This window comes from Anomaloglossus baeobatrachus, chromosome 2, assembly GCF_048569485.1.
Source record: "Anomaloglossus baeobatrachus isolate aAnoBae1 chromosome 2, aAnoBae1.hap1, whole genome shotgun sequence".
Lineage (NCBI taxonomy): Eukaryota > Metazoa > Chordata > Amphibia > Anura > Aromobatidae > Anomaloglossus > Anomaloglossus baeobatrachus.
This window is the reverse complement of record NC_134354.1, coordinates 636,163,031-636,179,464: the sequence shown is the minus strand read 5'-3', so window position 1 is coordinate 636,179,464 and position 16,434 is coordinate 636,163,031. Positions and strand designations below refer to the sequence as shown.

Below are 16,434 nucleotides of genomic sequence, written 5' to 3'. Positions count from 1 at the left end.
CTCTTCTGCGCTATCTGCAGGCCCAGGACAGGGCTCTTCTGCGCTATCTGCAGGCCCAGGACAGGGCTCTTCTGCGCTATCTGCAGGCCCAGGACAGGGCTCTTCTGCGCTATCTGCAGGCCCAGGATAGGGCTCTTCTGCGCTATCTGCAGGCCCAGGACAGGGCTCTTCTGCGCTATCTGCAGGCCCAGGACAGGGCTCTTCTGCGCTATCTGCAGGCCCAGGACAGGGCTCTCTGCGCTATCTGCAGGCACAGGACAGGGCTCTTCTGCGCTATCTGCAGGCCCAGGACAAGGCTCTTCTGCGCTATCTGCAGGCCCAGGATAGGGCTCTTCTGCGCTATCTGCAGGCCCAGGATAGGGCTCTTCTGCGCTATCTGCAGGCCCAGGACAGGGCTCTTCTGCGCTATCTGCAGGCCCAGGACAGGGCTCTTCTGCGCTATCTGCAGGCCCAGGACAGGGCTCTTCTGCGCTATCTGCAGACCCAGGACAGGGCTCTTCTGCGCTATCTACAGGCCCAGGACAGGGCTCTCTGCGCTATCTGCAGGCACAGGACAGGGCTCTTCTGCGCTATCTGCAGGCACAGGACAGGGCTCTATGCGCACTGTAGAGTTTGCTAAAAGGCGCACGTTATACTGAGAGAAGCCGAAAATGTACAAGTAATAAAAACGTTTATGGTAGCTATAGTGTGGGCCCCTAGAGGCAATTTCCCTGGTAGGCCCCTCACACCCCAGTCCGACCCTGATTGGGAACAGTCAAGATGGCAGTATCTGCTTTTTCAGGGATGCATATTAAAAAATATTGTAAGAAATGCATCTGCTCAGCATTGTTCTGCTACTCCATTCTAGTGTCAATCAAGCAAAACGAAAAGGCAATGGCAGCATCGTATCTGTGTTAAATTATTGAAAGGCAGCATTGCTGTGCTAGGTCAAGTGGGAAACACTACCCTCTTCAATTAATCTGATAAGGTATAGTGCCAAAAACTCTGCTTACTTCCGACCATTACTCTACACACCTTAATTACAAGCTTGCTGACTGCCCTAAGGAGTACATTAATTTCAATGATTTATCAACTACCAACCTATAAAGATTACCTCTATTTCCACTGTAACAAAAAAAGATATCCTGGGACTTAAGTAATTCAAAATCAAGTATATCCTGGGACTTATGTACTGTATTTTTCGCTTTATAAGACGCACATGATTATAAGATGCACCCCCAAATTCGGTGAAGGAAAAGAGATTTTTTTTTTTAATGTTAAATGGGGTCCGTCTTATAATGCCAGAGTCCGTCTGACAAATCATATAGGGTATATGTCTCTCATAGCCCCCCATCCTAAAACTAGCCCCCTTAATCTGGATATGGCCCCCTTATATTGAATATAGCCCCCTTGTGCTGGCACACGTCCCCCAGTGATGCCACATGTCCCCCATTGATGGCACACGTCCCCTATTGATGGCACATGTCCCCTATTGATGGCACACGTCTCCTATTGATGGCACACGTCCGCTATTGCTGGCACACGTCCCCTATAGCTGGCACACGTCCCCTATAGCTGCCACACGTCCCCTACAGCTGGAACAGGTCTTCTATGGATGGCACACGTCCCCCCGTGCTGCCCATGGCCCCCTATGGATGGCACACGTCCCCCTGTGCTGCCCATGGCCCCCTATGGATGGCACACGTCCCCCTGTGCTTCCCATGGCCCCCCTATGGATGGCACACGTCCCCCTGTGCTGCCAATGGCCCCCCTATGGATGGCACACGTTCCCCTGTGCTGCTCATGGCCCCCAATGGATGGCACACATCCCCCTGTGTTTGATATGGCCCCCATGCTGCTGCCCATAGTAAAATAAAAACTCTTTACTTACTTTCTCCAGCGCTGTCCTCCCGGTATCTCCCTCTGTGCTGCTGAGCTCCTCCACTTCCTGATTTTCGGTGCCGGTCATGTGATCGGCACAGCAGAGTGACATCATCTCTGTGTGCCTGATCACAGTGGCACCGGGGAGACACCGGGAGATCAGCGCTGGAGGCGGTAAGTAAAGCTTTTTTATTTTAGGATGGGCAGCAGCATGGGGGCCATATCTAACACAGGGGGGGCATGTGCCATCAAAGGGGGGGCGCAGGAACATATAATATGCGCCGCTCCCCCAGCCCATCACAGCGGTGCGGTTTGAGTACCACAGTGATAGACAGCGGCAGTGCATATCCCCTGGGCCCTGCAGTATATAATCCATATATTCGGATTATAAGACGCACCCCCTACTTTCCCCCAAAATTTGGGGGGGACAAAAGTGCGTCTTATAATACGAAAAATACGGTAATTCAGATCTAAGCATATTCTGGGACTAATGTAATTAAAAATCAAGCATATCCCAGGACTCAAGTAATTCAGAACTAAGCATATCCCGGGACTCATGTAATTCAGAACCAAGCATATCCACATACTTCTTACCCTCTAATTCATCTAAGTCTTTGGGCTTGGTCCAGCGCGACTCCTTAGTCTGTGAGTTGTAGAAATAGGGTTTTCCTGTATCTGATTTATATTCCTTCCAGCAACACTTTGAAAGAAGAAGCTGCAGAGAAAAATGCAAATTCAACATCTGAATAACTCATATACCAGTTATATATCTGATGCTCTGCTAGTTATTATACAGTATGTACGGTTAGGTCCACAGATATTTGGACAGTGACACAAGATTGGACATTTTAGCTGTTTACCAAAAGATATTTACGATATAGTTTTATCCGCAATATGTGTTTAAGGTGAGTGCAGACTCACAGCTTTAATTTGAGGTTATTTACATCCTAATTGGAGTAAGGTTTTAGGAATTACAGTTCTTTAATATGTAGCTGCTTATTTTTCAAGGGTAATTGGACAATTATTTCAAAAGCTCTTTAGTGGGCTGCATGGGCTATTAATTCATCATCAATTAAGCAGGTAAAAGGTCTAGAGCTGATTCCAGGTGTGGCAGTTACATTTGGAAGCTGTCGCTGTGAACCCACATGTGGTCAAAAGAGCTCTCAATGGAAGGGAAACAGACCATCAGTAGGCTCAAAAAAAGAAGAAATCCATCAGAGAGATAGCAGAAATGTTAGGAGTAGCCAAATCATCAGTTTGAGCACAGGTGAGCTTTGGAACTCAAAAAGGCCTGGACATCAACAGAATATAAGAGTAGAGGATGATTGCAGAATCCTTTCCATAGTGAAAAAAAATCCCCTTTCACAACATCCACCCAAGTGAAGACCATACTCTAGGAAGTAGGTGTTTCAGTATCCAAGTTCACCACAAAGTGAAGACTTAATGAGAGCAAAAACAAAGGGTTCACCATAAGGTGCAAATCATTAATCATTATCCAAAGCTAAGCCCATCATCTGGAAAACATAGTGGAGGAAGTGTGATGTCTGGGCATATGGCACTCGGTCACATGCTTATTGACGATGTGACTGAATACAGAAGCAGCCAGATAAATTCTGAAGTGTACAGGTCAGATGCAACCAAATCCAGCAAGGCTGATTGGGCGGCACTTCACAGTAAAGATGGCAAAGACAGAAAAGATGCTGTGAAAGTAACCCAGGAGTTTGTTACTGCAAAGAAGTGAGGTATTCTGCAATGGCCAAGTCAATCACCAGATCTCAACCCCCATCGATCATGCATTTTACATGCTTAACGAAAAAAGTTCATTTTAATCAGTAGATTGTGGAATAGTAATAAGTTCCACAATCCGATGTGTTTAAAAAAATGTTCCTGTGCTGAGATAATCTTATATACAGTATGTGTCCCTGCTGTGTACTGTGTAATGGCCGTGTCTGACCGTACAGGGACATGGTTTGATCATATTACAGCTCCTGGACAGGGAAGAAAGCAAAAAGGTACACAGACATTACAGCACGGTATCGCAAATAATTCTTTCTTTTGAAGTAAAACATTTTATTAAAATGACAAGGAAATGTTTTACCTTTAAAAAGAATCAGCCATGATCCTGTGCTGTAATGTATTTATACTCGTTTGCTTCCTCCCCGGCCCAGAAGCTGTAGTATGATCAGACCATGTCCCTGTACGGTCAGACATGGCCATTACACAGCACATAGCATGGGCACATATATAAGATTATCTCAGCACAGGAACATTTTTTTAAACACATTGTGGAACTTATTATTATTCCGAGATCTATTGATTAAAATGAACTTTAAAATGAACTTTCTTGGTGGGAAAATCCCTTTAAGGCCTCTTTCACACGTCCGTGAAAAACCACGCATGTTTTTCACGGATGTGTCGAGGTGCGTTTGGCCCTCCGTGAGCCGTGTTTATGACACACACGTGTTATCCGGGAACGGAGAACGAGAACTTTCTGCTCACCTGTCCATGGCGTCGCTGTCCGTGGTGCTGATCTTCGGTCTCCGGTCCTGCCAACTCCCCGCTGCTGCTGCTTCCGGCCGCAGTGAAGTTAATATGCAAGAAGCATAATGAGCGGCGGTCGGAAGCAAGTGACAGCAACAGCAGAGACAAGAGCGCTGGAGAAGGTGAGTAAAGTTTTTTTTTTCTCAAACAAGTGTGTTTTCTCTGGCGCGTGTCACACGGAACACATCCGTGTGGTCCGTTTGCATTCCGTGTGACACCCGTGATGCCGGAGAAAAACGGACATGTTGATGTGTGGAGCACATGGACACACGGTCCATGGCAGAACACGCACGTGAGCGCAGACCCATTTATTTTAATGGGTCTACGTGTGCCCATGTCTCCGGTACGTGACGAAACGGACCAAACACGTACCGGAGACACGGACGTGTGAAAGAGGCCTAAAGGCCGCTTTACATGCTGCGATATCGTGACCGATATCGCTAGTGTGCGTACCCGCCCCCATCGGTTGTGCGACACGGGCAAATCGCTGCCTGTGGCGCACAACATCGCGCGGACCCTTTACACTACTTACCTGCCCTGCGACGTCGCTGTGACCGGCGAACCGCCTCCTTTCTAAGGGGGCGGTTCTTTCAGCGTCACAGCGACGTCACAGCAGAGTCACTGAACCGCCGCCCAATAGAAGCGGAGGGGCAGAGATGAGCGGGACGAACATCCCGCCCACCTCCTTCCTTCCGCATGTTGAGCGGGAGGCAGGTAAGGAGAGGTTCCTCGTTCCTGCCGTGTCACACGGAGTGATGTGTGCTGCTGCAGGAACGACGAACTACATCGTTACTGCAGCAGCAACGATAGTCGAGAATGGACCCCCATGTCACCGATAAGCGATTTTGTACGTTTTTGCGACGATGCAAAATTGCTCATAGGTGTCATATGCAACGGCATCGCTAAAGCGACCGGATGTGCGTCACAAATTCCATGACCCCAATGAGATCGCTTGAGCGATGTCGCAGCGTGTAAAGCGGCCTTAAGACAAACCTTTAGGCAGAAAAGGCCACAAACAAGCAAACAAGCAACAACTGAAGCCAGCTACATTACAAGTTGGCAAAGCACCACAAAGGAGAAAACCCAGCGTTTGGTGACATCCATCGCTTCCAGTCTTCAGGCAGTTATTGCCTGCAAAGGAGTCTCCAAAAAGTATTAAAAATTAACATTTTATTTAGGGTAAAGTAAAGTTGTCCAATTACTTTTGAGCCCCTAATATGTGGTGACTTTGTAAAAAAAAATGATTACAATTCCTAAATGTTTTAGATGATATTTTTGTTAAACCCCTTTAATTAAACCTGAAAGTCTGCACTTCAATTGTTTTATTTTAAATAAAAGATAGTGTCATGCAGGGCCCAAATTATAAAGATTCAGTCACTGTCCAAATATTTCTGAACCTAACTTTACTTATCTACAGGAATTCTTGAACTAGTAAATAAACACAACCAGGAATTTAGGATAAAATAATTTTTAAAGTAGAAACAGTAATAGATAGTAAACGTATTCAACTCAGTGTGTATAAATAAGTATTACATCTTTATTGGTGGTTTTCATGGAACTGCAGGTTAAAGGCCCAGTCACACTAAACAACTTACCAGCGATCCCAACAATGATACAACCTAATAGGGATCGCTGGTAAGTTGCTAGGAGGTCGCTGGTGAGATGTCACACTAAGCGATGCTCCAGCGATCCCACCAGCAACCTGACCTGGCAGGGATCGCTGGAGCGTCGCTACACGTGGAAGCATGCTGCGCTTGGTAACTAAGGTAAATATCGGGTAACCAACTCGATATTTACCTTGGTTACCATCGCACACCGCTTAGTGCTGGCTCCCTGCACACCTAGCCACAGTAAACATTGGGTTAATTACCTGATGTGTACTCTGCTACGTGTGCAGGCAGCAGGAGCCGGCTTAAGAAGCCCTTCCCATGGTCACCCGATATTTACCTTCGTTACCAGCGTCCGCCGCTCTCACACTGCCAGTGCCGGCTCCCTGTTCCCTGCACACATAGCCACAGTACACATCGGGTTAATTACCCGATGTGTACTCCGGCTACGTGTGCAGAGAGCAGGGAGCCGGCACTGACAGCTGAGAGCGGCGGACGCTAGTAACTAAGGTAAATATCGGGTAACCAAGGTAAGGGCTTCTTGGTTACCCGATGTTTACCGTGGTTACCAGAGTCCGCAGAAGCCGGCTCCTGCTGCCTGCACATTTAGTTGTTGCTCTGTCGCTGTCACACACAGCGATGTGTGCTTCACAGCGGGAGAGCAACAACTAGAAAATGGTCCAGGACATTCAGCAACAACCAACGACCTCACAGCAGGGGCCAGGTTGTTGCTGGATGTCACACTAAGCAACATCGCTAGCAAGTTGTGCCTCAGCAGCGATGTTGCTAGCGATGTTGCTTAGTGTGACGGTACCTTAAGGTTTTCTCTTTATTTCAAGTAGAGACAGACTGGTCACAAAGGATAATACTTCAAGGGGATAGAGGGCATTGTTTAGATAACACCACAAAAAAAAATGGTCACTGTTGTAGTCTCAGGTGACCAGATGACAACATATGGAAGATCAAAAACCTTAACTCAGAAATTCTTTAAGGTACAACGCATTTTAAGACTCGATGGCCCTTTTGTCAAGTAGCAGAGACACATTTATAACTACAACAGACAGGGAGTGGTCTGGATATGGAGATAAGGATAGAGATGTGTGGTAATCCTGAGCTGAAGAAAACATCATCCTGCAGGTTTAAGTGACCTACAAATATCACAAATGGGAGAGAGAAAGAAAGGATCTCAGTGTTCTAACCACATTACTCTGGAACCACCGCTACTAACTATTGAGCGCTTTCTACCGGGATGGTGTAAGTTAGGCTCGATGAGTGGTGTCATGGAGGTGGAATTGATGCAGTGTGGTTAGGCCCATCGTCGGCAATGGAGAGTGCGTCACCACTCACCCCGCAGAGACAAGATGATGCCGTAGCAAGGGAAAAAGAGATGAATGCCATCATTCAACTACAGGTACAGAGGGGAACACTGGCACCAGAGAGGCTGGGAAAGGACTTAGCTACCTATACTTTGCAATCAGACGCAGGCACTAAAGCAGTGGGAAATTGCCTGCCATCCCCAACTCCTCCAGCTACGGGATATTTTGGTGTGGCAGAGTAGACTCCTCTCTGTGGAAGCATGTGAGGGATGAATTAATTCTACATTGAACCCATAAAATTTGAAGATGTCCACTATATCACTGCATGGAAGTGCCTCTCGTCAGTTGGAGTCAAACACTGTCAGTCCAATGGTGGAGGGCGTTAGTGAATTAAGTGCTTGGAATAAAGATATTCCTACCAAAGAGGATATGGAGCAATATGTCTCACGCCTTGAGAATTCATAACGAATTGAATTATCTGCTCTGAGGGATGAAGTCCAACAATGGGGCAAGGGTTACAGCAACGGAGGCCACTGAATCTGTGTTGGTTGATAGATTGGATATTCAGGACCAGGGATGCCATCAGAGCACTACTGCACTTACTGGTGTATTGGATCCAGTGAAGGTGGGGGCCTGGCCTGGTGTACTTATGTCACTTACTTAATCCCTAGGCCGGACCCTAGTCACAGCTGCAGCCTGCAGAAAATATGGCAGCAGCAAAGGAGGCTGGCAGTGTCACTTTGGCCGCTTTAACTGAGTGTGCACTGTACATGGCTAATTTGCATGTGAATCACTCTGCAATAGGGCAGAGGAAAGTGCACCTGCGTGAGCCGGCAATGAGCCGGAGGCGTCATCCACGTCAATAGTCAAAGGAGGACAGCGATCAATGCCGAAAGGAGGGTTGCACCAATGAAATGTCCACGACTGGTTGAATTCCATGTTAGATGTGGAAGGGCGTCTTTAGTGTCATCAGGGAGACCAGATGCTTCAGATACCATAGAAAAATAATCCAGATGCTACCTGGGGAAAGCTCACAGACACACGTGCATTGTCATATTGACATGATGCCTCCTGAATTCCGTACTGAGGTGTGAGTGTGCCCTGTCTGGTTGTATAGGACCTAGCATGCACATGCCAGTACAGCAATTAACAGGAGTCAGAACACTGTTTCTCTGTATGTCAAAATTATTAATCCCGGAATTCTCCAGCGCCGCTGGGATTTACTGTCTCAGGTCAAAATGAAGGTTATATCCTAAACTATAAAACCATTAAAGCCCAAGCCTAAACTGATTTTAAGACTACCCATGATGTAGAATAAAGTTATTGCTAAAACCAATTGTGGACCTTATAGTATTAGCTAAGAAAAGTGATTACATTTTCCTCTAAAATTTGTGTATATTTCTGAAAACTCTTCTAAACATAAGGATAAAAATAAATAATGGGCAAAGGTAAGTATAAAATGTAACAAATTATTATTTATATATAATTATATAATATAGAAAAAGAGAATTTTGTTACTTACCGTAAATTCTTTTTCTTATAGTTCCGACATGGGAGACCCAGACCATGGGTGTATAGCTTCTGCCTCCGGAGGACACACAAAGTACTACACTCAAACGTGTAGCTCCTCCCTCCTAGCATATACACCCCCTGGTAGCCAGTCCTAGCCAGTTTAGTGCAAAAGCTGAAGGAGGACATCCACCCACAAGTAGAGACAGAGCAAAACCCGGAACAACCGGAACCTCTGTCTACAACAACAACAGCCGGTGAAAACACACGGAACAAGAAACCTGCCAACAGGCAATAGGGAGGGTGCTGGGTCTCCCATGTCAGAACTATAAGAAAAAGAATTTACGGTAAGTAACAAAATTCTCTTTTTCTTCATCGTTCCTTATGGGGGACCCAGACCATGGGACGTTCTAAAGCAGTCCATGGGTGGGAATAAACAGAAAACTGAGAAGTAGGCGAAACCTAACTTCACAAATGGGCGACAGCCGCCTGAAAGGATGCGTCTGCCCAAGCTCGCATCTGCCGAAGCATGAGCCTGCACTTGGTAGTGCTTCGAAAAAGTATGCAGACTAATCCAAGTGGCAGTCTGACAGACCTGCTGAGCCGCAGCCTGGGCGTGAAAGCCTAAGAGGCGCCGACAGCTCTGGTCAAGTGTGCCTTGATCCCCGGCGGGGGAGGCACTTGAATACACTGGTAGGTATCGGAAATGGTCGACCTAATCCAACGAGCCAGGGTCGGCTTGGATGCCAAGAGGCCCTTACGCTGACCAGTGGTCAGCACAAAAGAGAGGTGCACCGCCTAAGAACAGCGGTGCGAGACACAGACCCGGAGCGCCCGCACCAGATCCAGAGTATGCAACGCCTTTTCAAAGCGATGAACAGGAGCCCGACAAAAGGAAGGCAGGGAAAATGCCCCGGTTAAGGTGGAAGCAGCAACCACCTTAGGGAGAAAGTCCGGAGTCGGACGGAGAACCACCTTGTCTTGATGAAAAACCAAAAAAGGGGGTGACTCCGAAGAGAGTGCAGCCAAAATAGAAACTCTCTTGAGGGGAATTATGGCCACTAGAAAGGCCACTTTCTGTGAAAGACAAAACAAAGAAACTTCCCTAAGAGGCTCAAAGGGGGGTTTCCGGAAGCCGTGAGGACCGGATTAAGGTCCCAGGGCTCCAAAGGTCGCTGGTAAGGCGGAATGATGTGAGATGCGCCCTGCATGAAGGAACGCACCTGAGCCAGCCGGGCGATACGCCGCTGGCACAACACTGACAGAGCCGAGACCTGTCCCTTAAGGGAATTGAGGGATAGTCCTAGCTGCAGACCGGACTGTAGAAGGGACAGGAGGGTCGGCAAGGCCAAAAAGGCCAAGGATACTTCGGAGCTCGAGTCATAGTGGAGATGACTTCAGGAGGGATACCAGAAGTCGTCAAGATCCAGGACTCAAAAGCCACGCCGTCAATCTGAGAGCCGCAGGATTCTGGCGGAAAGCCGGACCTCGTGAGAGAAGGTCTGGACAGTCCGGGAGATGCCATGGCACCTCTACGGACAGATGGAGCAGGTCAGGGTACCAAGCTTGCCTGGGTCAGTCTGGAGTAGGAGAATGACCCGACGGCCCTCCTTTCTGATCTTGCGCAGGACTCTGGGCAAGAGCTAGAGGGTGAAACACGTAAGACAGACGAAGCTGGGACCAAACTTGAACCAGAGCGTCTGCCGCAGAAACCTGAGAATCGTGAAGCCACGGTTTGACGGCTGAGATAATCTGCCTCACAGTTTTCCACGTCTGGGATGTGGGCTGCGAATATGGTGGACTAGGAGTCCTTCGTCTACTGAAGAATGCGTTGAGCCTCCAACATTGCCAGGCGGCTGAGTGTCCCGCCCTGGAAGTTGATGTAGGCAAACGCTGTCGCGTTGTCTGACTGGACTCAAATGTGCCTGGCCGCCAACAGATGTAAAAGGCTTAGAGAGCTAGAAACACAGCTCTGATTACCAGCACATTGATCCAGAGGGCTGATTCGGACAGAGTCCAAGTGCCCTGCACTCCATGGTGGAGATATACTGCTCCCCAGCCGGATAGACTAGCATCCTGGTGAGGATCACCCGGGACGGGGCCAGGAAGGAGCGTCCCTGAGACAGAGGGGCCGAAGCCACCACTGAAACGAGCCCCTGGTCTGTGGCGAAGCCACCACCCCGTGAAAGGAGGAAGTCCGCTTGTTCCAACAGCGGAAAATATCCAGCCGCAGAGGACGCAGGTGGAACTGGGCAAGGGAATCGCTTCCATTGACGCCACCATCTGATCCAGCACCTGTATTAGGTGCCTGATGGAACGACGTCGACCGCCAGCGGAGGGACTGCTGTTTGACTAAGGGCAGCTTCACAAGTGCCGACAGAGTCTCGAATTGCGTCCCTGGGTACGTGAACTTCTGGGTCGAAGTTAGAGTGGACTTGGACAGAATGACAAGCCACCCGAATTGGTTAGAGTAGCGAGAGTGAGCGAGGCACTCCGCTAACAGTCTGCACTGGATGAAGCCCAGACTAGAAGGCCGTCCAGGGCAAAAGGATCACTGCCAACTCCTAGAGGTGCAGGACCGCAATCACAGCTGCCCCGACCTTGAGAATACTCGAGGGACCGTGGCTAACCCCAAGGGAAGAGCCACGCATTGGACCACTCTGATTGCAAAACGTAGCCAACGCTGGTGTGAAACTGCGATTGGCACATGCAGATAGGCATCTCCGATATCGATGGATGCTAGGGAATCTCCTTGGGTCATTGATTGATCGCCGAGACTCCATGCGAAAATGCCGCACCTGAACATGCTTGAGAAGCTTGAGATCCAGGTCGGAAGGCACCGCCCTCTACGGGGACTAGGAATAGATTTAAGCAGAAATCTCAGAACCGTTCCCAGTCGGGAACCGGTACAATTACTCCATTGGCCTGCAAGAATGCCACGGCCTGTGAGAAGGCAGCGGCCTTGGAGCAGGGGGGAGTTGACAGAAAAAAATCTGTTTGGCGGGCTGGATAGAATTCTATCCTGTAGCCGTGGAAGATGGGATCCCGCACCCACTGATCGGAGACGTGTTAAAACCATACGTCGCCAAAGTGGGAGAGCCTGCCACCGACCAAGGACATTGCTGGCGTGGCCAGATAGCCCGGAGGAGGCTGACTTAGTGGAAGCATCTCCTGCGGTTTCTGAAGACGCGGCTTCGTGCGCCATTTGGGTTAGAAACGATCAGATGGAGGAACGAAAAGAACGAAACCTCAACTGATTCCTGCCCTGGACAGGTTTCCTGGTTTAGGTTTGTGGCATGGAAGAACTCTTCCCGCCAAGATCTTCCTTAATAATTTCATCCAGTTGTTCCCGAATAGTCTGGTCCCAACAAGAGGGAGTCCAGCAAGGAACTTCTTTAGAAGCATCTGCCTTCCACTTCCGAAGCCACAGGAGCCTGCGGATAGCGAGGAAATTAGCCGAGACCACCGCAGTGCGGTGAGAGTCTCCAGCATGGCAGACATGGCATAGGATGAAAAGACTGAAGTCTGGAAGTCAAGGCAACCATTTCGGGCATAGAGTCCCTGTGAGGGAATGCATCTCCTCTAGCGAAGCAGAGATGGCTTTGAAAGCCCGCACTGCTGCAAAAGCTGAGGAGAACGAGGCTCCTGCCGCCTCCATACAGATTTGGCCAGAAAGGCCAACCTAGCGGACAGCAAAACCTTAAGTGAGGAGCCATCAGCCACTGATACAACGATCCGGGCTGAGCCACCTTTGGTGAATGAGCCCACTCCTTGACCACCACTGGTGGAAAGGGAAAACTGTCATCAGAACCACGCTTAGGGAAGCGTTTGTCAGAGCAGACCCTGGGCTGGGTCACAGTGGCCTGAAAACTGGAGTGGTTAAGGAACACACTCCTTGTACTCTTAGGCAAGGTAAAACTCTGGCGGATTGAGGTCCAGTACAGAATTAATGTACAGTGGGATCCTTAGAGAGGTGCCGTCAGCCACTGATACCACTATCCGGGCTGAAAATCTAGACACCGGAGGGACCACCCTTGGTGAATGAGCCCACTCCTTGACCACCTCTGGTGGAAGGGGAAAACAGTCATCAGAACCACGCTTTGGGAGCGTCTGTCAGTACAGGCTCTGGGCTTGGTCACAGTGGGCTGAAAACTGGAGTGGTTAAGGAACACACTCCTTGTTCTCTTTAAGGTATACTGATGCCTTTCTGCCAGAGGGGGATGCTCCCCTGATACAGGCGGATGGAGGTCCAGTACAAATATAATGGACGCAATCAAATCATTAGCATCTGCATCACCTTCGGACAGATCAATGGTACATTAAGTAGTGTCCGAGCCCCTAGTAAAGACATCCTCTCCGTCCAAAGAGTAAGCTCGTGAATCAGAGCTGCGGGACGGGGAAGGACAGGGGACCCTGCGTCTCCGTTTTAGGAGGACAGGGTCTGAGACCATGTGAGCTTTGCTGAGCGAGCCGTAGCAGCAGAAGCGCCCTGAGAAGGGGGCTAATGCATGCTCAGCAGAGTCCGGGACAGCTGTCCCCTGGAAAGAGCGGATTCTACCCAAACCGGGGGTTCAGCCACCGGAGCCGGAGCCGCTGGAGAGACCACTGATGAGCTTCCAGGCTGAGGGACCACTATGTTAGAGCAAGCATCCCAATGTGGTTATGTGCTCGGTACAGGCAGTACGAGTCTACATGCAGTGCATATTAAGAACAGCCTTGCAGCCTTGCTCTGATGTGAGACATGCTGCAGAAGTGGGGGCTCTGTCCAGAATGACCCCCAGCAGAGTATATAAACAGAGTATATAAGCAGCTGCACAACCGGAGGTTGTGGCTTGCCAGACCGTTTAACATACATTTCTGTGCCCTCCAGTCCCCCAGCCCAGGTCCCCATTTGTCACAATGTGGAATCTCTGTGCCTATGCAGACACTGAGAACGCTGAGAAAATGGCGACCGGAGCGAGGAGAGGGGGCGGGGCCTACTCTGAGAGCGGGCAAATGAGGTATACAGGGGAGGGAATCTTTCCTCAGTGAGGAGTGTCCGTTCCCTGTGCTGCACAGCCGCTGGGCGGAGCCACACTGTCCCTCTGCATAACTAATATGCCGGGGCCTAGATTTAAACATGCGGCCAGCGTGCAGGCACCATCGGCGCGGTTCTCCAGTGAAAACTGGAGAACCGGCCGAAAATGTTACCACAGTCATATAACACACTCCCCCCAATAAATAAAGTACAAGGGACCCCTGGAAAGACCACTTTCTGTGGTAAAAAACGTCTCAATACTTAGCTTTTGAGACGCAGGGCCAGGTCCCTGGGGGGGGGGTTAAATGCTCCGTCCGGCAGAATCCTCAACAGGGTTGCGGATGGAGACCGGTCTCCTGCAAAGCAGTGAGAACCGTGTTGGCTCCCACTTCAAGCCAGAGCCCCAGGGGATGGTGAAGGAGCGCGGCATGTGAAGGCTCCAGCCTTGTAAAATCAACCTTAACAGCACCGCCGACACAGTGGGGTGAGAAGAGACATGCCGGGAGTCCAGATTGGACCCGCTTTTCTTCCAAATCTTTGAAATCCAAAAAATCAAAAATCAAAAATCAGAGAATGCATGTGTGTGTGTGACCTCCTGAACACAAAGCATTGAAACTGGCTAGGACTGGCTACCAGGGGGTGTATATGCTAGGAGGGAGGAGCTACACGTTTGAGTGTAGTACTTTGTGTGTCCTCCGGAGGCAGAAGCTATACACCCATGGTCTGGGTCTCCCATAAGGAACGATGAAGAAATAATATATAATTATTGGTGAAAGCGGGGATGGTGTGAAATTAAAATTGATGTGCAACCCTAAAAGCATTGCTGAAAATATGACTGGCCATGGATAAAAAAACAGATGGCCTCTGTGAAAGGAGAAAAGAATAGGTGCGGGGGGTTTGTAGTGGGCTTATAGGTACAGTCATATGAAAATGTTTGGGCACCCCTATTAATGTTAACCTTTTTTCTTTATAACAATTTGGGTTTTTGCAACAGCTATTTCAGTTTCATACATCTAATAACTGATGGACTGAGTAATATTTCTGGACTGAAATGAGGTTTATTGTACTAACAGAAAATGTGCAATCTGCATTTAAACAAAATTTTACCGGTGCAAAAGTATGGGCACCCTTATCAATTTCTTGATTTGAACACTCCTTACTGACTTACTAAACCACTAAATTGGTTTTGTAACCTCATTGAGCTTTAAACTTCATAGGCAGGTGTATCCAATCATGAGAAAAGGTATTTAGGGTGGCCACTTGCAAGTTGTTCTCCTATTTGAATCTCCTATGAAGAGTGGCATCATGGGCTCCTCAAAACAACTCTCAAATGATCTAAAAACAAAGATTATTCAACATAGCTGTTCAGGGGAAGGATACAAAAAGTTGTCTCAGAGATTTAAACTGTCAGTTTCCACTGTGGGGAACATAGTAAGGAAATGGAAGAACACAGGTACAGTTCTTGTTAAGCCCAGAAGTGGCAGGCCAAGAAAAATATTAGAAAGGCAGAGAAGAAGAATGGTGAGAAGAAGAATGGTGAAACAGTCAAGGACAATCCACAGACCACCTCCAAAGACCTGCTGCATCATCTTGCTGCAGATGGTGTCGATGTGCATCGGTCAACAATACAGCGCACGTTGCACAAAGAGAAACTGTATGGGAGAGTGATGCGAAAGAAGCCGTTTCTGCAAGCACGCCACAAACAGAGTCGCCTGAGGTATGCAAAAGCACATTTGGACAAGCCAGTTACATTTTGGAAGAAGGTCCTGTGGACTGATGAAACAATGATTGAGTTGTTTGGTCATACAAAAAGGCGTTATGCATGGAGGCAAAAAAACACGGCATTCCAAGAAAAGCACTTGCTACCCACAGTAAAATTTGGTGGATGTTCCATCATGCTTTGGGGCTGTGTGGCCAATGCCGGCACCGGTAATCTTGTTAAAGTTGAGGGTCGCATGGATTCAACTCAGCATCAGCAGATTCTTGACAATAATGTGCAAGAATCAGTGACGAAGTTGAAGTTACGCAGGGGATGGATATTTCAGCAAGGCAATGATCCAAAACACCGCTCCAATTCTACTCAGGCATTCATGCAAAGGAACAATTACAATGTTCTGGAATGGCCATCCCAGTCCCCAGACCTGAATATCATTGAAAATCTGTGGGATGATTTGAAGCATGTTGTCCATGCTCGGCGACCATCAAACTTAACTGAACTGGAATTGTTTTGTAAACAGGAATGGTCAAATATACCTTCATCCAGGAACTCATTAAAAGCTACAGAAAGCGACTAGAGGCTGTTATTTTTGCAAAAGGAGGATCTACAAAATATTAATGTCACTTTTATGTTGAGGTGCACCGGTCAATTTTGCACCGGTCAAATTTTGTTTAAATGCGGATTGCACATTTTCTGTTAGTACAATAAACCTCATTTCAATCCAGAAATATTACTGAGTCCATCAGTTATTAGATATATGAAACTGAAATAGCTGTTGCAAAAATTCAAATTGTTATAAAGAAAAAAGGTTAACATTAATAGGATTGCCCAAACTTTTTCATATGACTGTATAGTGATAAACACAGA

The 16,434-nt window shown here is 48.2% G+C and overlaps 1 protein-coding gene across 1 annotated transcript in view; it reads right to left on the bottom strand.

The window, feature by feature from the left end:
- PRPF40B (pre-mRNA processing factor 40B) overlaps positions 1-16,434 on the bottom strand; it is a 184,430-nt gene that overhangs the window by 125,849 nt on the left and 42,147 nt on the right. Inside the window, 1 exon segment of the mRNA XM_075336908.1 lies at positions 2,455-2,575. Within this exon segment, the coding sequence (XP_075193023.1) occupies positions 2,455-2,575 (121 nt within the window).